Genomic DNA, 23,596 nt, shown 5'->3' with positions numbered 1-23,596 from the left:
GCCGCCGCCTCCAGGCCATCTCGACCTGGTTCGCCCGATCCCTCTGGGTCGCCACGTGGCCCGCTGTAAGGCTCTCCAGCCCGAAGGCTCCGACGGCCGCCGCTCGACGCGTCCAGCTGTAGCGTCTTGTTCTCAACGGCGTCCTCCACGCAGCGGAAAGCGCCGCCGAGCTTGGGCCGAACCCGGGGGCTGCCTGCGCCCGGCGTCCCCAGGCCCGCAGGCAGAGGTTCCGCCGGCTCCTGCGGCTGACGTGCGGCCATGGCGACAGAGGGCAAGGGCCCGCCGGCCCCCCAGCCTCCTGTGGCAGGTGTGCTCGCTGCGCGTGGACCCGGGCCTGGCTCTCCTCGCCTCCGCCCCCTGGCCGCCCTCCTGCCCACCCCCTGCCGGACCAGGAGCCCGCCCGCAAGGGGCTGGCGCTGTCCGCGCAGCGAGTGCTGAACGCGCCGGGCTAGTCCGAGGGCAAGCGTTCCGTCCGAGCGAAGCGCGTGGGTTCCCACCTCCGGCTCAGCCGGCAGGGCGGGCCAGGGCCACATTTCTGGGCCCTGTGGGAGGTCCTACGCCCGGCAAGGAAGCTCTGACTCTGAAATGTTTGGCAAGTGGAGAGGGTCAGGAGGATACACCCAAGAGAGCTGCTCCTGACTGCCCTTAAAGTCAAGTTCAAGGCTTTGGGGTGAGACAGGGCAGAGGGACTCAGCCTGCCCAGGGTCACAGGACGATGCTGTCCGTCTGTCAAGCCCTGTAGAGATTGACTTTTAAGGAAAAGACATCCCAGCCTCTGTTCTGTTAACGCAGCAGGCATTTCAAAATGTAAGTTCAGACAATGAGGGTCACCTCGAGGGCACTTGTGCTGGTGCAGCAGGAGCTTTTCTGCAGAGCTAAATCAGCAACTTTCCCACCTCTGGTCCACCTCTGGTTTCCACTCCCCCCAAGGTGGTTGATAAAACAGCCTCTACTTAACTGTGTGAAGTCCAGTGCAAGTGAAATCTGGTGCCCAGTGTTCTTATTCATGGACAGAAATTCTTTTACTTTTCTAAACTTAAGTTTTCTCTTCTGGTTCTCACTTGATAAACAGCTACGGGAGGAAGCCTGCCTGGTGGCTGACCTCAGCCAGCTGCTGCCAGGCACCCGTGATTTCAAAGCCTGTCTTCCAGGTGACTTTCCGTGAGTCAGAATGAGGCTGCGGGTAAACACGTCTGGCTCCCCTCCCCAGTGCGCAGGAGGCCCAGTTCCCTTTCTGGTGTGGAACATGGCATCAGAAGTGGCTAGCATAGCCACTATGTCCAGACTTTAATGCTTTGGGAAGAGGGAACTTTGATCCTCTAAGATTTAAAACATTTTTTATTAAAACTGTACAATAATTTACAAATGAGTAAAAATCCTCTGGTATATAGCATAGGAATCACAATACAAAAATATGTGCAAAATTTTGTAGTTGACCACCATACAAACCTATTTTAGGCCTGTGAATACTGTTTAGCACTGAACAGAATATCACATGTTTAGAACGTGGTTAGTAAGGAGCTGCTTCAGAGAACACAGATACTGGCTGGCGTATTGCCATGGTAAAACGAGTCCTAATTCATTGTTGCATATATTTACAATAAAGCTCTTTAAAATACAGTAAACAAATATATGATTTGATACATATATTTACAACTTGGTTTTCCTGAGCCTAAATGTAAATCCGTTACTGTGTTAAAACACACAATCCATCTTAAGGTTTCAGTGATGGGGTGATGGTCCATGTGGATTGATGTCTCGATGCCTCCAAACCCACTCCCGGCACACCTTCCTTCTCGACATCCAGTGCGGTATTGACAAGCCGTGTAAGGCACGCGGGGTGTCCTGAAGGCTACGGGTTCTGCAAGAGCTGAACACTTTAAGGAAGAGCCACAGTCCTTCAGCAGCTGGACAGACCGTGGACACGTGGAAACGAGGTGCACACACTCACACATCCGTGTCAACCAGGGAGCTGCAATTTACATGGATTTCTAGTGTAGACAAACGAAAACATCTGTGTTGTTCTGGGTATTGTGGACACAATGTGATTGTATTGATAACACATGTCCACGTCTTGGTTACACAATAAACCCTTCTGGCAACTTCTGGTCCGTCCTCTCATTCCATGAGAGAGACTGGCATTGACACACAGACATCCCGTTTGAGGAGTTGCAGTAACAGAGCCCAGGTACTTTCAGGAAATTCAATGCAGCCCACTGGTTTAGCAGGAAAGGTATATTCTAGGATTTAGAAAAAGCATGTGATTTTAAAACACCTGAATTCTTCAGATGCTCACTGGACTAGCAGGAATCAGTGACAAATGCACCTAACTGCTTTTTGTTTTTCTTTTCTTTTTTTGACAAAAGCCCAGTTCCAAAATGCTAGATTTTGTGATCAGATGAAAAGAAGGTGCCTTGGATACATGAATAGAAACAGTGATCTCTGCAGACAAGGGCGGGCATCGCAGCTCCATGTGGGCTTTCGGGAACATGGCAATGGTACAAATGCAGTTTGGTACGTGGAATATTATTTAAAACATTCACTGAGCCATTTTCACTACGTACTTTTACATTTAAGCAACAACTTGGTAAGCACTGGTCCAGATCTTCATGCTTCTCTGCCTTGCAAAGTTTGCCCATTTCCAGATTACAGAGCGATAAGACTGTCTGGCATGTGGTGGACAGCCTATGACGTGCTCCAGACAGATGTCCAACATGCAAAATCACGATGATCCAAATGAACACAGGCGATGTGAATTTGCTTTCGAGTGCACATCATTAGCTCCTGAATGGCCAGCCCGCTCGGCTGCTACTCCTAGGCAGTAACCGCTGGGGCCGCAACATGTGCCTCCCCATGCGGACTTCCTGGACGCCTGCCTCATACACTCTACCCAGCTCCAATCTGGGAGTTCATCCACAGCTCCGTAGCGGCTTTGATTAGCTCAAGACTATTGTTTGCCATTCGGTTCTGAGCACAACGTGTGCCGAGAGCAGGGAGTCATTGGAATGACACAAAACTATGCACGGAGGATGAAACAAGATTTCAGACTCAGTCTGCAAACCCCAGCAGCAGCCTCAGCTAGAGGAGGAGTGGACTCACCCTGTGTCTTGTCCAAGTGAGTAACTGTGGTTTTCATGACCACAGAAAGGACGGGTCCTTCCTGGATGAGTGTGGGTTAACAGAGCCCAGCAGAAATCCCGCACCCGCTAAAAAGAAGCATATCTGTCTGATCCTGTAAACTTTCTCCAATTTCAGCCTAGGGCATCAAGCCTGGTCTGGGGACAGCCGTGTGCACCAGAGTTGAACACGTCTTCCGACACAAATATAAAATGAATCTGACACTTGCAGACACAGTCGCCCCTCCTTTCCACCCCTGAGAAATGTAGTTTGCTTTCCTTTCATGCTGTGTTGTTTGTTACATTCTCACCTGGCTGCAGGTGTCACCACCCAGCACATCAACCTCCAGGTGCCTCAAAAGAGCTAAAATCTCGTCTCCTGGTTAAGCATGCACGACTGCATACACAGAGACTCACGCACATGCATGCACACACGCGCACACACACACACACCTTGCACCCTCGAGGGTGCGGAGTCGATGGAAGAGCCTCTTCCAACCCGGGAGTCGGGCTGTATCTGGAAGACGTTCCTGGGCTGTGGGTCAGAGCACTCAGCAGGAAGGGAAGTCAGGCTTAAAACGGGCTTCATCGATGTGCTATGTCTTCTCTGAAAAAGAGTGAAGACAAAAAGCTTTATTCTAGCAGGAGCCCTCCGAGGCCCTGTGAGGCAAGGCTCGCAGTGGGGAAGGTCTGGAGAGACGCCCCGGGCAAAGGCGCTGACGGAGTGTGGGCTCTGCACGGGGGTGGTTGGGTTACAGAGGCTCCAGCACCAGCCACGGTGCCTTGTCTTCAGCAGCTGGTGCAGGAGCTGCAAAGGGCTCTTCCTAGAAGAGCTGCAAAGATGAGTGCAGAGGTGGCCTCGGGTCTCCCTCGCCACGCCTGGGGCAGCTGTCTACCTGAATACCCAATTTCCATGTCCTCTCGTTACCGAAATGGCAGGCCTCTGCTAGGCACCAATTCTTCCTTATTATCTTTCACATCTTTCCTGCTTGGAACGAGACGTGAAGGAGCTGCTCGGGGTCCTCCGCACAAGGACGGGGTGCCCTGCGTGAGCTGCAGGGATGGGGGCATCCAAGGCAGGACCCCTGGGCTCCACATGTTCCTAGTCTAGGAGGTGCTGCAGAGGATTCTTTCGGTTTGGGGTTTCTAACCTACCTTCTAAGCAGGAAGACCCCCCCCCCATGCAGAAGGAAAATGAAACTGGGTGGAGTCACACACACTCACTTCCCCCACAGCACACATCACAGCGGGAATCTCTGAACAATTAGAGCGACACATTGTTCTTTGTCTCTTCAATCGGATTCATATCTAAGTAGGTTCTCCTCCAATCACCCAGTTCCAGGATGTTAGAGATGAAGGGGCCTGTCCAGCCCTTCTGTTTTGCAGACAGAAAAGCTGACACTCCAAGATAAGTGGGACCCCCCCCCGAGGTCACACCTCCAGGCCAACCAGAGCCGGGGGCCCTGCCCACCTGCCCTCCCACCCCACGGCACTGCTTCTCTGAGCTAAGACGGTAACTGCCTGTGGTATGAACCTCACACATGCCAACACAGAAAAAATCTGATTGAGAATAAAGTGCAGAACCCGAAAAAGTCACTCCCCAAGTGGAAGGAACAAGACAATGGCATCTGGTGGCCTGTGGTTGCTGGATGCCCTTCCTGAGCCGGTCCTGCCTTACTGCTCACACGCTCGGGTCACTGCCTTTGTCTCCAGAAGGGGGGACTCTCTGCCCTTGTCCGTGAGCACAACACTCTGCACCCACACTCGTGCACACATGCACAGAGGCATGGTTCCGCTTTCAGGATTCTGGGCTTCCCAAGTGCCTTCTGCCCCCCAGGCCCACCTCCTCTGGGGGACATGGTGTTTCCCACCCCTCCCTTTTCTGACCATGGGCCCAAATTCTTGATGGTCCCCACAGCCCAAGAACTCCTCCAAGTCGGAGCCATAAAAGCCACAGACAGGTGAGCGTGAGATCACCCAGGGGTGTGACTTTGGTCTTGTGGCCCCACAGGGCTCCTCGGTACCCCACCAAGCCCCTGGCCCAGAGCTAGGGCAGAGCCCCGGGTGCCTCTGTGAGCAGGACTGAGGCGGATGTCGGTAGGAGGGCCCACTTTGCTTGCAAGGTCAGCCCTTGACTGGCCTCTGGGCCTTGCCTGCGAAGCTCTCCCTGAGCAATAAGTGATAAGTGCTGGTGGACTGACCTCGACAGCTTCTACAGAAGATGTGATGTGTGGCACACACCCATTTCCTCCCAAGGGCCTGACATTTTCATGCACAGGGATGGCTGCATTTTTGCTGCTGGGGAAGGGTGTGCTCCGTGTGGTCCCCACGGGAGGTGGAGAGCACAGGAAATGTGCTTATGGATCTCTCCAGGCTCTGTCCGAGTCTTTGGGATTACAGATCCAGCTGTATGTCCTGATTACGTCACTGAGATAAATCTTAGCCACAGTACCTCTGTGCGCTGGGTCCCGAGAATCCTGGTGACTCACAGAGAACATGGGTGCTCCTGGAGAACCCCAAACACTCTGCTTCCCGCTTCTGGGAATGGAGGGAGACCATGCGGCCGTGGGAAGGAGAAGACATGGAGTCTGGCCTCTGTGAGCATATTTGTTCACTTATTTGGCTTTTTATGGGGCAAATGTTTATTTGAGTGTCTTAGGGGCCAGGTACTACTGGAGTGCACACCGGGCCTGCTGAGGATTTCACAGTGAGCAAGCCGGGGATGTCCTCTCCCACACACAGCTCCTCGAGAGGCTCACAGGTCACAAGAGAAAAGCCCAGCACACTGATGGGAACACGGACTAGCGTCGTGTGGCCAGAGAGGACAGGGGAGGCACTTGTGGCACATGGTGGGGCTGGTGGGGGTGCCCCCGAGCTGCTCAGAGCCCAGGGGCCAGAGCCTGGTGCACAAGCAATTGCCCTGGGATGGGGGGATGTCCCGACCAGGGCAGGCACCCAGAGTCACAGCCCCGCCCTTCCTTCTGAAGGGAGAGATTATGACAGAATTTTCACGTCGGGCTGCACTAAGAGTCGGTGATAAAATACAGAAATAAGTGGATAACCAAAGTCACGAATAGCTTTCATCGCGTAAGTACCCAGATGAGAAGAGAGTGGGGGCACAAGAGGGGGGCACCCGGCCCAACAGACATGAAGACAGCAGAGCCCCGGGGAAGGTTGCAGAGGCGGCGGGACCCCACGGGGGAGGCCACTGGTAACACACGGAGTCGTACATATGGATTAGGAAACAGCACTCTGATTAATGTCAAAATAGAGCCCGCGTAACAGGCTCCCGCCATCTGTGTTTGTGCCGGGAATTCCCGCTGGGACCTCCACTGTTGGGAAACAGAAAGCTGTTGGCAAAGGAGAAGATGTCTTCCTGGGGTCGGAGAAGCCCACTGGGGTGGGCGCCAACCCAACTCACCATCTGCAGTTAGACGGTGAGCGCCACGGGAAAGCCCAGACCGGCGCCTCACCGGGGCTTCCAGAAAGCACACAAGACGAGGAAACCGGCCCCACGCAGGGTGGGTGACGGCCAGCTCCACGGGCACCCGGTGACCCAGCCCTTGCTCTCCGCCCCCGCGCCCCACCCCTACTTCCTATGCCGCAGACCCAGGAGAACCCGCACACATACACACAGCGTCAGCTTCGAGGTGAGAAACAGAGCCTTTCCACATAAGCTGTGTGTCTGGGAATGTGTAGCCAAACATTTTCAAACCAGAAAGAAACAATGGCAAAAGTAACTCGGCTCAGGGCCAAAGTCTTTTTCCCCAAAGCTCTGATTTGGGAGAAACATCAAGAAATAAACGGCCTCGCTCAGACCCAGCTACGCTTCCTGGCTCTCAGCTCCCTGCAGGGCCTTCCCATCAACCACGAACGGTGGCCGGCGGGCGCCAGCGTGGCCGTCGGTTCCTGCCTGCCCTTGCGTCCGCCAGCCTCCTCCCCAGCCGCACAGAGCAGACCCGTGGGGCCCACGCAGAGCGGGGCTGGTCCTTACCCTCGGGGGCCATCCCCACTCACACCACGCCCTGCTCTGGGTCTCCTCCTGTGGCTTTGACTCGGGGGTGGCCTGGTAAGCACCAGAAGGGCAGCGGCCCTGTCACAGAGCGGGTCACAGATGAGGACACGGCCCCAGGACTCTTGAATGCTGTGGAGGTTAATTTCATGCATGTCCTTGATGGGCCACCGGTGCTGACATTATCCTGGGTGTGTCTGTGAGGTGCTTCTGGATGAGGTCAGCACCTGAATCCGCAGGCTGAGTAAAGCAGACTGCCGCCCCCCACCCCTGTGCAGGTGGGCCTCATCCAATCAGGCGAAGGCCTGACTAGAACAAAAGGGCTGTGGCTAAGAGGGACACCTGCTGCCTGACTGAGCTGGGACAGCGACCTTTTCCCGCCCTCAGGCTTGGGCTGCAACATGGGCTCTCCTTGGACAGGAATTCACGGCATCGGCTCTCCTGGGTCTCAGACCCGTGGACTCAGGCTGCCTTGGCACCCGAGGCCCTCCTGGGTCCGCAGCCTGCCGAACGCAGGTCTCTGGACTTCTCGGCCTCCGTAACTGTGTGAGCCAGGTCGTCACAATAATCCCTTCTCCAAGAGAGGCTGATGGAGAGAGACATGGACACATCCCGCCGGTTCTGCGGCTCCAGGAACCCTGACCAGGACAACGCATTACCCGCTAACTCCCACACCTTGAGGAGGCCGAGGTGGACAGCGGTCACCTCACCTGGGGTGGCCGCGTGACTCAGGGCAGCAGCAGGACCCGAACCCAGGCCTGCTGGCTCCGAAGCCGCCGCCATATTCCCTGCTGGCGGCTTGCCCCGAACCCCACGCAGATGGTCGCGGCAGGCATGGCTGGCAAGACCACAGACGCTGCTGGAAAGGGGCCAGGAGGCCACTAAATCCCAGAGCGCGTCACAGGATCACTTTAGGAAAATCAAACCGAAGAAGGCGTCGCCCGCAGCCAAGATGGAAAATGGTCTGCTCGCGGCCCAACCCCAGGAGGGGTCAATAGTGCCTGTGCAGGCTCCTCCGGGCTGGAAACTCAGCAGTTCTCAAGGTGGGGCCCACACCCCGTGGCCTCAGCACCTGCCGGACCGCCCAAAGAGCAGACTCGGGGCCGGCCCCTCCCTGGAACGAGGCTCTCCCGGCGTGCGCCGCGGCCGGGGGCATTTTGGTGGACTTGAGCTCCTGCCTCTTCTCCTGTTGGCCTCCCTCTGCCAGGGCTGACAGGGACCCCGGCCCCGCTGACCCCCGAGGCCCTTGGCAGTCAGGCAAGCCAGACCAGCTGGCCTGGAGAGGAACGGATGCCGAGCCAGCAGGGATGGATGCTGGGACCAGAGTGGAGACGGGCCGTGAGCCACGCTGGACAGGACACCCCCTTATCTCGGTTGTCGAGGCACTGGCCTGGGACTATTTCTCATCACCCCCCGCCAAGCTTGGCCTACCCTAGGTGTATGGAAGTGGTCCCGAAGCTCGTGGGAGGGGGAGGCAGGGCAGGGAGCACCGCAGTGGGTCCACTGGCTACAGAGCTGAAATCACAGAGGAACCCTGGCAGGTGGGGGGTCCTGGCCTCAGCCATGTCCAGACCATCCCGGTCTCCCTCACAGGCCGGGCAAGGCCAGAGGCTCCAGAGGCTCCCACCAGGCCACCCCCTGTCTGTCCACACTGGCTGTGTTTCTCAGATGGAACCTCCAAAGGTAAGCAAGGCCCCTCGCCTCGCAGGACCAACCTCCCACAGTCCCCAGGACCCTGAGCCCCAGCCCAGTGCCCTGGAGGTGAAGTCTGGCCATGGAGGGGCCTGCTGGACAGTGGGCCCATGCCTGTCCAAGCCCCTGGCAGCCTCCACTGAGCTCCCTCCTCCAGAGAGCCAGAACATCAGCCAGGAGCCAGCAGGGCAGGGGTCCCCCTGGGCAGGGGTGGGGGGCCTGGAGCAGACCAAGCCAAAGGGAGCACTGAGCACGAGAGAGGCCATACCCAAGCCACCCATCCAGATGAGAATGGGAGGCGAGGTGGGTGTTAGGGGGCAGGAGGTGGGGCCCCTGTGCAGCCAGCCAAAGGAGACAGCAAGGAGAAAGGGGCCCGTGCAGGCTGGCCAGCGGAGGCTGCTCCCCTGCTGGAAACAAGTATAGGCTGGCTTGGGAGGCGAGCTTCAGGGCAGTGATCTCTGATCTCCCCCAACACTTGCCATCACAGGGGAGGCATCCCAGCAGGCTGTGTGCGGCCCCACAGCTGGGCAGGTGGGCACCAGTCCCTTAGCAGCAAGCCCACCGCCCACTCTGCTTCTCACCCGCTAAGCCCCTCGTGGCCTCGGCACCTCTATGACTCCTGAGGCCCGGCGCAGAGGGGCCCCACCGGCTGCATCAGCGCTGTGTGTCCTGGTCCTGAAGCCCAGAGCGCCAACGGGGTGTGGCCAGCTGGCGCCACGGCAGGCTGGGCCCTTGCTGACCCGAGGGCGGTGCACCCATAGCCCAAGCCACTGAGTGCTCAGCAGCACCCAGGACATGTGCCTGCAGCCCTGGAGGTCAGGGGACACCAAGTGCAGGGGGACAAGGCGCCACAGTCCCCCCGTGCCGGGCTTCGGCCAGTGGGGAGAGTGGGGCCTGTCCTGTCTGTGGCCCCCCATAAGCCTCTACCCCTGCTTCTCAAGGGAACCACTCCAGTGGGAGGCTATACCTGGGGGTCATGGTGGGGTGTAATTCCAAAGGTGGGGACAGGGCAGGAGGCTTCCAGTGCTGTGTTCACGGTGCAGGGACCGGCCAAGGCTGGCACTGACAGCACCACCCGCCTTCCAACCACCTGAGCACGTGGGCCCTCCCAGATCCACATCAGCCCAGAAGTCACCAGGGCCATGCCCTCCAGGTACGGCCGGAGAGCGCCGAGAAGCCAGCCCAGTCCCACTTGCCCGTTGTCCTCACACATGGACCGCACAAAGTCCACATGCACAGTCCCCCTGGTTGGTGTGGGTATAGAAGCCACTGCCCGGGCTCCTAGGTCTCTGCCTGACCACACACACGCCCAACTGCACAGATGTACACACACACCCCACACAGCCCACGGACACTGCACACAGTGGGTACACTGCGCGCACACAGTGCACAGGCTCACACCTGTGCACAAACTTCCTGCCTCGTTCTGCATCGGTTCTCGGTTTTGTTTCCAATCAAGGTTATAAGCCCCTGCTCCCACAGCCCTGGAAGGGGACATCCACCTACCCTGACACCGACCTCTCTAATAATGGCATCTGTTATTAATGGCCTCATGGTCATTCCAGTGAAAAGATCCATTTGCTTTCACTGAGATGGTAACGTTCTGGATGACCAGACAGCTGGCCGCAGGCCATGAGCCGATGACTGGGAAGAATGGACGAGACGACAGAGCAGGGGGAAGGGAAACCGCTGGCTGCAAGCCAGCTCTTCAATCTTCGGTCTGCCTGAGATTGTGAGCGAATCTAGTCATGTCAGAGAAAACCTTACACAACAAGGTAAAAACAGGGGATTCTGAGCAAAGAACAAAAATAAATTGGTCTGAACTCAACATGAACCAGAAGAGAATTTGGCAGTGCGTCCTCAGGCTGAGCATTTGGATTCCGATGACCCAGCATCTTGACTCCTAGGTGGACACCCAGAAGAATCTCCCACATCAGTGAGCTTCACAAAAGCAAGCCCCAAGCGTCCAGCAGGAAGTCCCAGGAAGAAGTCATAAACACCGACAAATAGGCACCCGCCAATCACTAGTGAATCTTAGCACGAGGATAATAAGTGCAAAATGTGTCCAAAATTACAGAAAGCATGATGCCTCCCTTTATAATGACTTACAAGACAATGAAAATTCTATCTTTTAGAAACACAGGTGTCTGGTACAAAGCTCAGCATAGGGGTGCTGCTCCACGGCCCAGACGGCAGTTACCTCATGGGAAGGGGGCAGGGGATGAAACCAGTCTGTGGTTAGAAGTCAGTGTACCCACAGATGTTACAAAGAACAGACTACCTGCTGGACCATTCCAGGACCAGTGGCAAGAGTGTGGCGTGAGCCAGCTTGGGACTAGCACAATTCTGCACACCAGCAGTGACCTTCAACCTAGCTCATTCTGACACACAAATGTGGCCACACTGTGGCTTCACATGTGGGAGGTTGCACAGGCTTGTCACCTGCCATCGAACAGGTACATGTCTGACCGTGGGCTCTGATTTCCACCTGGGGTAGAAGTCCGGGCTGACAAAGCTCCCTGGCAGGTGCTGAGGCAGGGCCCTTTGGTGCCTAGTACTAGTCTGAGGGGCTCTACCACCTCGGCAGGTGCCCTGTCCCTGCTCCCAAGACAGACAGGCAGCACCTGAGGACAGTGACCCTCTGAACTCAGCCACCACCCCCCCAGAACAAAAAGTCTCAAAGAGCTAGTTGCTTACACTTGGATGAACCTTCTATGAGGAAACATAAACATCCTACCTTTTGCTCTATAGATAAATAAACGAGCAAATTTGAAGAAGAAAATGTCATTGGGTTATCATGGAAGAATTATAGCTATAGACAGATATTTTTAAATGCAATTTCCTGTTCTATACGCACACAATGGTCATTAACTATGGATGGACTGTGGAAGAGAGCAGCTTCTCCCTGCATTTCAAGACCAACCACGTGGCCATCCTTTGTGGCCCACCTGGGATGCCGCACAGCACACGCGATCCGCGACCAGGCTTGGAGGCCTGCAGCTGCCAGCAGGCAGCCGTAAATCTGGGTCTGCTGACAGTTAATGTCACACATGTCGGGCCTGCAGACCTGGAGTGGGGCAGGTGTGGCCCTGAAATCTGGCCTCAGCCCCAGGAACCAGTGGGGACCAGGCTGAGGGGCACGGCCAGCACGGGGGGGCACCAGCAGGCAGTGGCCCTGTCCCCCGGAGCTGGGGAGGACACTCCAGCCAGGCCGGGACTTGGACCAGCCAAGCAGACAGATTTTAACCAAAACGGGAAGAGCTCTTCACAAAGGGGTGGACAGAGCAAGGGATGGATGACTGCAGGCAAAACATGTGCTTTGACCCAGACCATGCCCCGTGTGTCAAAATGGACTCGGAACCAGTCTTGGATATAAGTGCCAGACATCAAGCCGTGTGATTCTAGAAGGAAACATGGGAGAACACACTTGTGATTTGAATCAAGCAAAGTTTTCTTAGGTCGAACACTAAGGGGTTGGGTGGGGGTGAGGTGGCTGCAGGGTGTGGGTGGGGTGAATGCAGGGGTGACTGTAGGGGTGGGGTGATGGCAGGGGTGGGGTGACCACAGGGGTGACTGCAGGGTGAGGGTGGGGTGGCTGCAGGGGTGGGGGTGGGATGATTGTGGGGGTGGAGTGACTGCAGGGGTGGGGGTGGAGTGATCACAGGGGTGACTGCAGGGGCGGGGGTGGGGTGAGTGCAAGGATGACTGCAGGGGACACAAGACAGAGTTGAGGCTGGTGGCACTGTCTTGTATCAGCACTGTGGTGGGCACACGCATGTGCCAAAGCCCAGAGAACTGTCCAGCATGGACAATGAACCTTACTGAGTGTAAATAAAACAAAAGTCAGTATGTGGGGAAGTGGAACAGGAACGCAAGCTGAGACAAATGGAGAGCACAGCCACACTGGAGAGGTGGGGAAGGAGAGAGCTGAGCTAAGTCTGGAAATACTGTTGGAAAACAGTAATTGTCTGGATGCCACAGGCTGTAAAGGACTGTGCACAGCGTCAGTCACCCTAGCTGGCAGATGTTTCCCACAGGGTGTATGGTAAGCAACTGTGAAGCTGCTCCATGTGTACACTGGGGCTGAGCATGTGAGGACATGCAGTGTATAAAGTGGGAGCCAAAGAAAGGAATTACAGATAATAGTGGGGGGGCTGGAATGGAACTTGACTTGTTGGCCTGGAATTGGAGGTATCATTATGAACTCACAGTTTATAACAGATGAATGATAGATGATCAATCGATAGATAGATGGATAGATAGACGAATAGACAAATGGATGGATGGATAGAAGATGGACAGATGGATGGATGGATGATGGACAGATGGATGGATGGATGGACAGATTGGACAGATGGATGGATGGATGGATGAGTAGATGATGGACGGATGGATAGAAGATGGACAGATGGATGGATAGACGGATGGATGGATGGATGGACGGAGGGATAGATGATGGATGGATGGACGGACAGATGATGGATGGATGGACGGATGGATAGATGATGGATGGATGGATGGATGGACAGATGATGGATGGATGGACGGATGGATAGATGATGGAGTGATGGACGGATGGACAGATGATGGATGGATGGACGGATGGATAGATGATGGACGGATGGATAGATGATGGAGGGATGGATAGATGATGGATGGATGGACGGATGGATAGATGATGGAGTGATGGACGGATGGACAGATGATGGATGGATGGATGGACAGATGATGGATGGATGGACGGATGGATAGATGATGGAGGGATGGATAGATGATGGATGGATGGACGGATGGATAGATGATAGATAGATGGACGGATGGATGGATGATAGATGGATGGATGCAGAAATACGCACAGGTATGTGCATGAACACTCCCATGCTCCTCCCCTAGGATGGCCTAGAGATAATGCCGCTCCCCCACCCCAGGCAAGAGCACACCCAGCACCCAGCGAAGTTGGTCCCTAAACACCATCCCGCAACTGGAGGAAGGTGCTCCTTGGGGCAGGGACATTACAAGCCCATCCTGGGGTGGCAGAAAGTAGGAACGAGCTCACTCAGCAGACGGGATGTCAACGGGACACAGGAGTCATGCAAATGCACACTCAGTGGCTCAGGCTGGAACAACCTGCCAGGAAAGTAATTAGTGATGGTGTTGGGTTGTAACCCACAGAATAAATTAAATATGCCCGAGTCTGCACTGGCATGAATAACTGGATAAAGAAAGGAATGGAAGGACATGGGTGGGTTTTCTTCAGAGAATGGAATAAAACAGCAGCGATGGGGGCCCAGGAAATCCCGTTAGGGCCCCACAGTCACCACGGCCGCAGGAAGGCTGCTGCTGACAGGCACCAACCTCAGTGCACAGAAGCAGGACATCTGTGGCCTCAGGGGCCCCTCCCCATGTATTTACTAGTTAGGACACCGGGGAGCGCAGAGCCCGGCAGGTGCTGCCGTCACCGGTGATAGAATGCACGGATGCGCTCTCACTCGCACGGCGCCTGGGGCTGCCCCGGCCATCAGAGAAAGAGCTAAGCCCAGGGCCACCGCACACGGGACATCAGGCTGTCAGAGCTCCTGTTTCTGCCATGTGATCGGCCAACCTGGTGCCACTGTTTCAGACACTTTTTCCTACTTTGGCGAGTGTTCGAGAACGCTCTCCCTCACCCCTGGGCGGCTGGGCGGAGGGGAGGCATGCTTCCCTCTGCGCTCCATGCCTGCACACCCCTAGGGGTGCCTGACCTCCACGAGGGGTCTGCTGTGCAGTGTGTCTGGTGCTGCCGCTGCTCCCCACCAGCCCTGAGCTGAGGCTGCCCCACTGTGAGCATCCTGGGAGCCCTGTCCAGGCTCCAAGGCCACTGAGGGGCAGCCCAAAGGCTCCCCAGGGAAGCTGTGTCTGCCCAGGATCTGCTCCCTGAGTCCCTGCTTTCCTGGCCTTGGGCCCCCCAACAGGGGGGACCTGCTCACAGCTCCAGGGGCATTGAGCAGCCCTGGGTGGGGTCCCCCATCGCCAGCCTGCAGATGCAGAGGTGCAAACTGCTCAGCCTCCAGCAGCACCTCACCAGGCCCCACATAAGCACCCTCACTCAGGGGAGACTGCTGGAAATGGACGCCTCAGCCCTGGAGTGCCCCTTCTGGGCCTGATCCTCCTGCGGCCTCCTAGCCCTGGGGGGCAGGGTCAGGGGATGGGCAGGGAGAGGAGGTGAGGGGCCAGGAGGCCAAGCTCATGACTGTGCCTTGAAGGGGACGGCAGCCTGGGGGCCGCGGCTTAGGAGCAGAAGGAGGATTGCTCTGCAGGGTAAAGGAGGAAGCTTCTCTTTTTCAAAGCTTCGGGGAGTGGAGGTGGGCAGGGCTGGCCAATAGACCCCACAGGGGCTGGAGCACATTAGGACAGTTCTTTACTGTGGGGAGATGAGACCACCCTCGAACCTTGAAGCACCGGGACATCCCCACAGCACATGCTCAGGGGCCTAGGGGAAGGGTCCTGGGTCTGGACCAGGAGGTCCACACAGGGTCAGCACATGAGGGCCCCTGAAGAGTCCACATAGGGATGCCCGTCAGGGAGCAGGCTCTGGTCCAGGGGTGGTGGTGGGAAGTGAGCCTGGACAGACACCAAGGGCTCCCACTGCAGGGCAGGTCCCAGCAAACTGAACTTACACCTCCACGGGGACCACACTGGACTAAGCAGGATCAGATGAGGCCAGAAGGAGGTGCGTCCATGCCCCACGAGGGCCCCAAACAGCGGGGAGGGGAAATGTGGTCTCCCATGGACAGATGGGGGCACTTACCTGCTTGCCACCTGGACGTCAGGCTCCCTTCTTGTAGCTGCAGGACCACAGGTGTGTGGCTGCCCTCACATGGGCACTGCCCTGAGGGCAAAAGACGGAGCCCTGCACTGGGCAAGGTCCAGCCCCATTCTGCTCGCCTGAAGCCCATGGCCTCTGGGCAGGGGGTGAGGGGCTGCTCCAGGTGCCCAGGGCCTCTGCAGTGCCTGGGCTCTGCGCTCCAGGAAAGCCAGGCCCCTCTCCAGTGGGTTGCGGCACTCTCTCGTCCCACCTCCCACTGTCATGCTCCTCAGTCTTGGTTCAGTTCCACCGTGTTCCTCCACGTGGTTCAGGGTGGCCTAGAAGGCGAGGTTGATGGCACGGTGCGTGCGGCCCCCACACCAGCGCCCAAGGCAACAGAATCTTAAAACCAGGCAAACGTGTGCTGGCCAGAGCTGCGCAGGACCCCAAGTGAGGGGGTCCTCATGGGCCACCTGAGGGGTCAGGGGAGCCGTCCTCGGAACATCCCCCACGACCCATCTGGGCTCCCCTGAATGAGGATCACCTCTGTGGTCACAGGCTTCACTGTGTCCTTTTGTGGGCTGCCCGTGTTCTTCCTGATCGGTTCATCCGAGATGTGTGTTGCGCGATTGAGGGGCCACGAGGTGGGAGTGTAGGGCTGTGGATGCTCCTGCACAGAAGCAGCTCTTTGCACCTGCTCAGCAGGGAACTTGTGCATCCCTGTCACCGGGATCGGGAGGCTGCGTCCCAAGGAGGGACCCCAGGGTCCAGCAGCCAAGACCAAGCCTCTTCCAGAGGAGCCCCAGTCAAAAACGAGTTTTAATTCTGGCTCATCAGAGTGGACAGCTGCCCGCTCAGAGGTGCTCAAAGCCCCCCTTTCTCCCTCTTCCTCGATGGGATGGGGTCCCCAGAGACCAGATCCTCTTGGGGCTTCAGGGACTGGACGGGGCATCTTGTTTTGCCGCCCAGGCACCCACTGCTCTCGGGTCCAGCTGGAGGAAAGGGGTCTGGCTCCTCTGGGGGCTGGAAGAAACAAGATTCAGGACACAGGTCAGGGAGGCTTCTCTGGAGAGGAAGGGGCTGGAGGGAGGGGGTAGGGGTGGGGTGGGGTCAGGGAGAGGGAGAGGATGCCGCTGCCCCGAGGGGAGCCTCCTGCACACCCTCGGAAGGGCGCGGCATGGGCTGAGCGGGATGGCGAGGCCAGCACTGCTGGTCCTCTCATCTTACGTCGGAAGGAAGCAGTGGTCAGGCCTTTGCATGTGGCCCTGGTCTAAAGCCTCAGTAATGGCACCACGGCTGGGCATGACTGATTTCACGCCTGTGAATGAGACTCGCGTGTCACGGAAGCCCGGGCACTTCCGGGCGAGTCTGCAGTGTAAGCCCAGCTTGTCCTCGGCGCCAGTGTTAAAGGACAAGAAACGCGAGAGGGCCGTGCTCTCCAGCACTGCTTCCTGCCGAGGCCACAGAAGCAGGGAAGCAGAGCGAGTGCGCGACGCCGGCGGGGTAGGCGCCACGAAGGGTTCCTCCGCGCTCCTCCCGGCTCAAGAGGGGCAAGCGCCCTCAAGCCCTCCGACCGACCCCTGAATCCTGGCCCTGGATTTGGATCGGCCCTCTGCACACGCCGTGGGCTTCCGACAGCACGCGGGCAGCTCGAGCGCAGGGGGCCCCGCTGGCCCCTGGGGGGCGGCGCCAGCCGATGAAATACTCACCGTGTCGGGGCCAGGCGAGCTATGACCACAGAATGAACGCTAAGGAGAAAAATAAGAACAAAAATAGAAACTGAAAAGGGACGGGGAGGGCAGAGACATGGAGGGAAGAGAGAGAAAAAGAGTTTGTACAGCTCTGGCAAGAAAGGACCTGGTCGCAGACACAACAAGACGCGCCTCCAGCAGGCACGGGCGTGGACGTGGCGGGCGCGCGACCCCCGGGGCGTGAAGACAGTGCTGCCCGCGCACCCACACGCACGCGCGTCCGCCCGCCGCTGCTGTGGAGCTGATGCTCAGGACCCGCGCGGGCGGAGAATGAGGCTGGGGTCTTGTGGAAAGACGTTCCGAGGGCCGGGCAAACCCAGAGCCCCGACAAGGCGTCGGTCCCGGTCCCACGGTAGGTGGGAAAGAGCCAGCAGCCTGCACAGATGCCACACGGAAGCCTCCCGCGGCATTGGGAGGGCAGGGGCGGGGGGGCAGCCAACTCTGCAGCGGCATAGCCACGGGAAAGGAATTCACACCCGGCGGTTAAAATCCAAGTGTTTCATACGCACAATGCTCTCCCGTGAAGATGCAAAGGGAAACAGACGTTTATTTGCGGGGGAGAGACCACCGCCGTGCGGTCCTGAGGCTGGACCCTGAGCACAGCACCCCTGCCCCTCCAGGCCTGTTCCCCATGGTCAGCGTCCACAGGGCAGCAAATTCTATTTGCAGGAACGCCTCCCTGCTTCCCACCCTGCGCGGTTCTAGGGCCCGCTCACGGGCACTCAGGGCATGACGACCACTGGGCAGATGACAGTAAAGGGTCCAGGGAAGGGGCAGGTGTTGTCACTGAGGAGCAGGGGTGGGTGGGGTGTGGCAAGCGGCCACTGGGAAGGGCCACACTCTCCTGCGGCCTCTTCCTGGGATGGAGGCTGTGCCCCCCGCGGGGCTCCCGAGCAAGCAGCAGCCTCCTGCTCTTTCCAGAAGAGACAAGGCCGGGAGGTGGCCCCACTGGCCGCTTCACTCAGCACCCAGTGGGGAGCTGGTCATTTGGCGAGATCCACCCCAAGAACCAAACATCAGTGTGACCATGGAGATATGAAAATATCCCTAAATCACAGAGAAAGAACGGCCCCCAAACTAAGCAAACACCACAGGAAGAGTGTTCCCTCTGGGCACACTCTGGGCACACTCTGGACACCTTGATTTAGGGAGGGCCTAATTGGGCTGAGTGGACAGAGCCCCGGTGACTCCATGCCTGGCAGGGCTGGGGGTCTGGGAAAAGAGCCAGCTGGTCCGCCCCAGGCCCCAAACTTCCTGCACGCCAGCATCTGAGTATCCTAACCCCAAAGCAGGTGCATTAAGGCCCAGAAACCAGAGACTGGTGTTGGACAGACGACCTGCTTTCAAGAGGAAAATCTGGCCTTTCCCGAACTTGACTTTTAGACCAACCGCTTGGTGAACATGGAGGAATACCATATGTCAGCAGGACCACCAGCCCTACAAGGACCCTAGGTCGACGGCCCAGTTCCCACTGCTACAGCCAGGGAAACTGAGTCCGGGAGAGACGCAGCCCCTGTGAGGCGGCTCGGCTTCCTGTTCACCATCGCCCCACGCCCCAGAGCACACTAACTGGCACCACTCCCCATGAACAAAACAGACCCCAAAACGCGCATGTATGTTACCTTTTCCTCCAGTTCCTTTATTTGCCTCTTCTGACCTTCTATTCTTTCTTCTAACTCTTTAATTCTCTGCAATGTTAAAGGAGGAAAATCTTCACTCATCGGAGTATTTGGGAACCAAGGTGTTCGTTCATTTACGTGTTGGACAAGTCACAGAGCCACTGCCAGCCGGCACCAGGAGTGAGTGACCGGGAGCCTGGCTGTCCTCTCTTTGTGACTGCTCACCGCTCGGCATCCGTGGCCAAGCAGGATGGCCGCTTGGCTTTCCTCAGTTTCCCTGGCAAACACAGCCTTCCTCAGTCGTCTGCTCTGCTTCTCCCGCCCCTACAACTTCAGATCATAGACCGTGTGCTGGAAACCCCAGGAATCGATTCACACCCTTCCCAGACGGCACCAGCAGCAGCGGGAAGGGCCACCACAAGTCACAAAGCCGCCCCAGGGAGGACTCCCTTGCAAAGGTGATGCCGTGGTTGAAGCCCTAGTGTTCACATTGGTAGACCAGGCCCATGAGATGCAAATTTGTGCATCCTCACTGGACTGGGATGCCTGGACCCTGGAAGCAGCCGAGCTCTGGCCACAGCCTGTCTAATGGGAAGGACGGGCCCACAGGTGCAGTCCTCCCAGTGACCACCCTGAATCTCGCAGCAAGTGTCCTGGCAGCCGACTGATGCTCTGATCGGACGTTACCCAAACATTCACAGTAAAGCCTGGGTCACTAATTTTTCTGACTTTGCAAGTGGAGCCTTTGTATTTGGGGTGTTCTGAGCACAGAACGCATAAAGGCCCCTTCCGGGCCCCATGGGCATACACGGGAACAGAGGCTGTCTAATGCCCGGTCCCTCACCTGCTGCTAGAAGTGGACCAGCTGGATTAGCCTGAGGTCCTAAAGTGCCCAAGGTCAAGAGAAGGCCAGGGGCTGCTCCCCAGCCCACGAGCTGCCCAGACCACACCTTCACCACATCCTTACAGTTGAAGGAGGAGACATCTTAGAGACCTTGCAGTCAGGAGACCCAAGAGAGGGCATGTGCCACCCCGAGGCTGGTCTGATGGGGCAGGTAGTGTGGCACAAGGGCCTGCCATGGGAGGGTGTGGCCACCAGAGATGTGGCTACCATGGGAGGGTGTGCCCATGGGACTCCATGGATGAAGCACCCGGCCCCCTCTTCGGCCCCCCCCGGCTGACCCCCTATGCACCTGCTGTGCCAGCTGCAGCCCCCTCTTCAGCACCCCCTCCTGACCCCCCCAGCACACCTGCTGTGCCAGATGCAGCCCCCCTCTTCAGCACCCCCACTGACCCCCCCGTGCACCTGCTGTGCCAGCTGCAGCCCCCTCTTCAGCACCCCCCCGCTGACCCCCGTGCACCTGCTGTGCCAGCTGCAGCCCCCTCTTCAGCCCCCCCGACCCCCCGTGCACCTGCTGTGCCAGCTGCAGCAGCTCCATGCGCTCCCGTAGGATCTGGGCATCCCGCTCCCGCAGCTCGCTCATGACCTGGCGCTTCCACTGCTCCACGGCCACCTTGAGCTTCTCACGCTCCTCCTCCGACAGGATCTCGGCCACTTTGGCCCCGGCCTCTTGCTGCAGGGCGTCGTACAGCATGGCCTCCAGCTCCAGGATGTGCTGGGGTGGGAGGGGACACGTTAGTCTGGCCTGCCGGTCAAAGGGAGCCCCGTGATCCCTTGAGGTGACAGCGCCTCCAAGCCACCCCACAGAGGGGCCTGTTTCCTCCTCGACCGGCTTACGTGACCTGTAGCATGGAAACCCAGTGCAGGAGTCGTTATGACAAGAGCATTCACTTCTACACGGGTTTTGACGTGTGCAATAAAACTTCGGAGGTAGAGTCTTAGCTCACGCTAACGTCTGGAAAACGGGTAAGCAGATATTCGGGACGAGAGTAGGGGGACAGCTCCGAGGAGCCGGAGGACTGGACGCTGAGGGAAGGCCTCTTCCTTGGCTCATGGCCTTCCTCAAACCCTGGGTTTACGAGCCCCAAAGAAGGAAGAGGGGCAGTGCTCACAGGGGTTTCTCTGATGTAAGGACAGAAGTGGGGGAGGTCCTTGACTTTCAGCCTCTCCCCGGGGAGGCCGGGCCACTCTGTGGTCCTCAGTGCCACGTGTGGTGGGTCAGTCGTGTACCCAAGAGATACGTTCAGGTCCTGATCCCTGGAGCTCATGAATGTGGCCTTATTTAGAACTAGGGTCTCTGCAGCTATCCTCACGTTAGGATGGAATCATACTGGATGGAGAAGGCATCCAGCAATCCAGAGACTCGTGTCCTTACAAGGAGAGGGGGCTTGGAGGCAGTCACAGAAGCCATGGGGGGGAAGCCATGTGAAGAGAGAGGCAGAGGCTGGGGGACACCTGGAGCCGCCAGGAGCTGGAGGGGGCAGGAAGGACCCTCCCTGGGGCCTCAGAGGGAGCGCGTCCCTGCTGACACCTGGTTTTAGCCTGACCTGCTGGGCTCTGGGTGCCCCTTTCTCTCAGCTGCTCCCTGCTGTCTCGGACACGGCCTCACCTGCGCTGGCAGCCAGGCCCCATGTGCTTGCTGAGCTCACCTCCCGGCTTCATCACCTCCACTCTCCAGATGATGAATCCTGAGAACTCCTGTACCCCTGTGCCTGGTGTGCCCCGCCCAGCCCAGGTTAGGACCCCACGCCCGCAGAGCTGTCCAGTGCCCGCCCCTTCCCTGAGGCAACTGCTCCCTTGGCCCCAGGTCGGGAGATAAGTGGGCTCGTGCAACGTGCACGGGGTCCCGCTGGGGACAGCTGGGGTCCAGACCCTGCAGGGGGCTCCAGAGTTCAGGCCTCACGCCGCTCCTGAGGGCTCGGACACAGAGAACCCCTCATGCCGCTGGTCCCCAAACACGTGCTGCCCCACAGCTAGGGGCCACGGCGCTTGCCGCAGATCTCAGGGGAATGACCTGTAGTCCCTAGGTCCCCTCCATGAGAACACCTGAGAGAAGCCGAGAAGCTGACCGGCTGAGTGCGAGCCAGGCCCTGGGACCGCCCCCCCCAGGCTGGGGCTGAAGCTGAGGCTGATGTGGGAGAAGGCCGAACAGGGGCCGCGGGCGCTGGCAGGGCCCTGGGGACAAGGAGAGAGCCGCGTGGGGCGTGAGGCTCACCCCTCTGCCGCCTTCCAGAAATCCAGCGCCAACCAAAGCAAAATGACCCCTTTGCGGCAACTCAGCAGACAAAATGCATACCTTGTTATAAATTCCTAAGGACTTACCAACTGGATCTGTAATACTTTTAAAACTTTTTCCTCCAGAGATTTTCCTGATGCAATCTTTGAAAAAACCAAATTCCGAAACTACAGAAACCCATCCTCCCATCAAAAATGTAATCTCTTCAGAAATGAAGGGTCTTTTTTTCAGGCAAAATGATTATGAAGAGTCCTTTCAGCTTTAGTAGACATTTTAGGGAATGAAAACAAACCCTTTGGACCTCACATTTTATTGTTCTTGACAGTCACAAAATAAACTGTCCCCAGCTGTCACCACCCGCTCACTCCACATCAGCCACTTCTTAGAGCAGAGGCGCTTAGGCGGTTAAGATAAGCTCAAGCATTTAAAAATAAATAAAATGCAGTTGGGGTGTGTGGGGGCTGCTTACTGCTAGCATCACAAAGGCTTCGCACAAAGCTGGAAACAAGAGAGGTGCAGTGGCCTTCTCCCCGACCTGAGCACCAGCCACAGGCCCCCTGTAGGGTACCAGCAACTTCCCGAGAGTGGCCACCATGCAGCAGGGACCATCGTTTCCCCTTCGAAACCCCCACCATCACCTTGAGACCACAGAGCAGGGAGGGTGTGAAGCCGGGGCAGGGGTCTGCAGCCCTGTAGCCCCCCGAGGGCACCCTGCTCTCTGAGACGCAGGTGCACGTGTGTGTGCACGCGTGTGTGATATTCAGCCCTCTCTGACACCCCGCACACTGACCCGTCTTTTCGACACTGACACCACATATTCCTGAACCGTATCCCGAGGAATGCCCGGGGCCTCGGGATGAGCTGTCCCTCCGTGCACATGTCTGGGATGCAGGACCAGAGCACAGGGAGCAGCAGTGGGGGGCTCAGGGCTGTCCAGCTGCCCCCCAAATACTGCGAGCATCCTTCCCACCCAGCACTGTGGACTGCAAACAGGGATCTTGGCCCATATTTCTGGGAAGGTCCATCAGTGCCTGTTCGGCTCTCCAAGGCCACTGCCCTCCACCACCTCCTCTATGGCCGCTCACACTGGTGGTGAGTGGGCCACCGGCACCACCACCGTCACCCAGGAGAGGAAGCCCACCCTCAGCTTGGGCAGAAGCTCTGCCCTGCCCCACGGGGCCCTTATGGGGTTAACGGAAACCACGCTGTCAGCTTCCAGGCTGGGCAGGACCCGCTGGTGCCCTACATGCTCTCTGCACAACTACCTCGCTCTCCTAACACTCCAGAAGGCGGGCACTCAGACCTCTACTTATCGTGTGGGACGTCCCTGGTCTCAGGTGTCCAGCTAGTGGGAGGGTCCGTTCCCAACCCCTCGCCTCACAAGGGCCCCTGGACAGCTTTCCCTGAGCTGGCGCCGTGACTCGCTCTGAGTCTAAGGACTGGCAGTCCAGGCGGACACAAAGGCAGGCCTGGAAGCACCGTGCC

At 57.8% G+C, this 23,596-nt stretch overlaps 1 protein-coding gene across 14 annotated transcripts in view; it reads right to left on the bottom strand.

The window, feature by feature from the left end:
- Nucleotides 1-1,355: 1,355 nt before the first annotated feature.
- Nucleotides 1,356-23,596, bottom strand: part of JAKMIP3 (Janus kinase and microtubule interacting protein 3) — a 116,823-nt gene continuing 94,582 nt past the window's right edge. For 9 of the 14 annotated variants that reach the window (XM_027597093.2, XM_027597092.2, XM_027597097.2 and 6 more), the window contains 5 exons: nucleotides 20,387-20,590; nucleotides 18,978-19,043; nucleotides 17,314-17,352; nucleotides 15,608-16,627; nucleotides 1,356-3,723 (listed from right to left, as the gene is read on the bottom strand). In XM_027597093.2, the coding sequence (XP_027452894.1) occupies nucleotides 16,469-16,627; nucleotides 17,314-17,352; nucleotides 18,978-19,043; nucleotides 20,387-20,590 (468 nt within the window). In that variant the 3' untranslated portion in view covers nucleotides 1,356-3,723; nucleotides 15,608-16,468. Of the gene's footprint in view, nucleotides 3,724-15,607; nucleotides 16,628-17,313; nucleotides 17,384-18,977; nucleotides 19,044-20,386; nucleotides 20,591-23,596 lie in introns of those variants that run through there. The other 5 variants (XM_027597099.2, XM_027597101.2, XM_027597100.2 and 2 more) reach the window with 1 other exon arrangement.

The sequence above is a fragment of the Zalophus californianus genome, chromosome 15 (assembly GCF_009762305.2).
Source record: "Zalophus californianus isolate mZalCal1 chromosome 15, mZalCal1.pri.v2, whole genome shotgun sequence".
Classification (NCBI taxonomy): domain Eukaryota; kingdom Metazoa; phylum Chordata; class Mammalia; order Carnivora; family Otariidae; genus Zalophus; species Zalophus californianus.
This window is presented reverse-complemented; position numbering and strand designations above follow the sequence as displayed.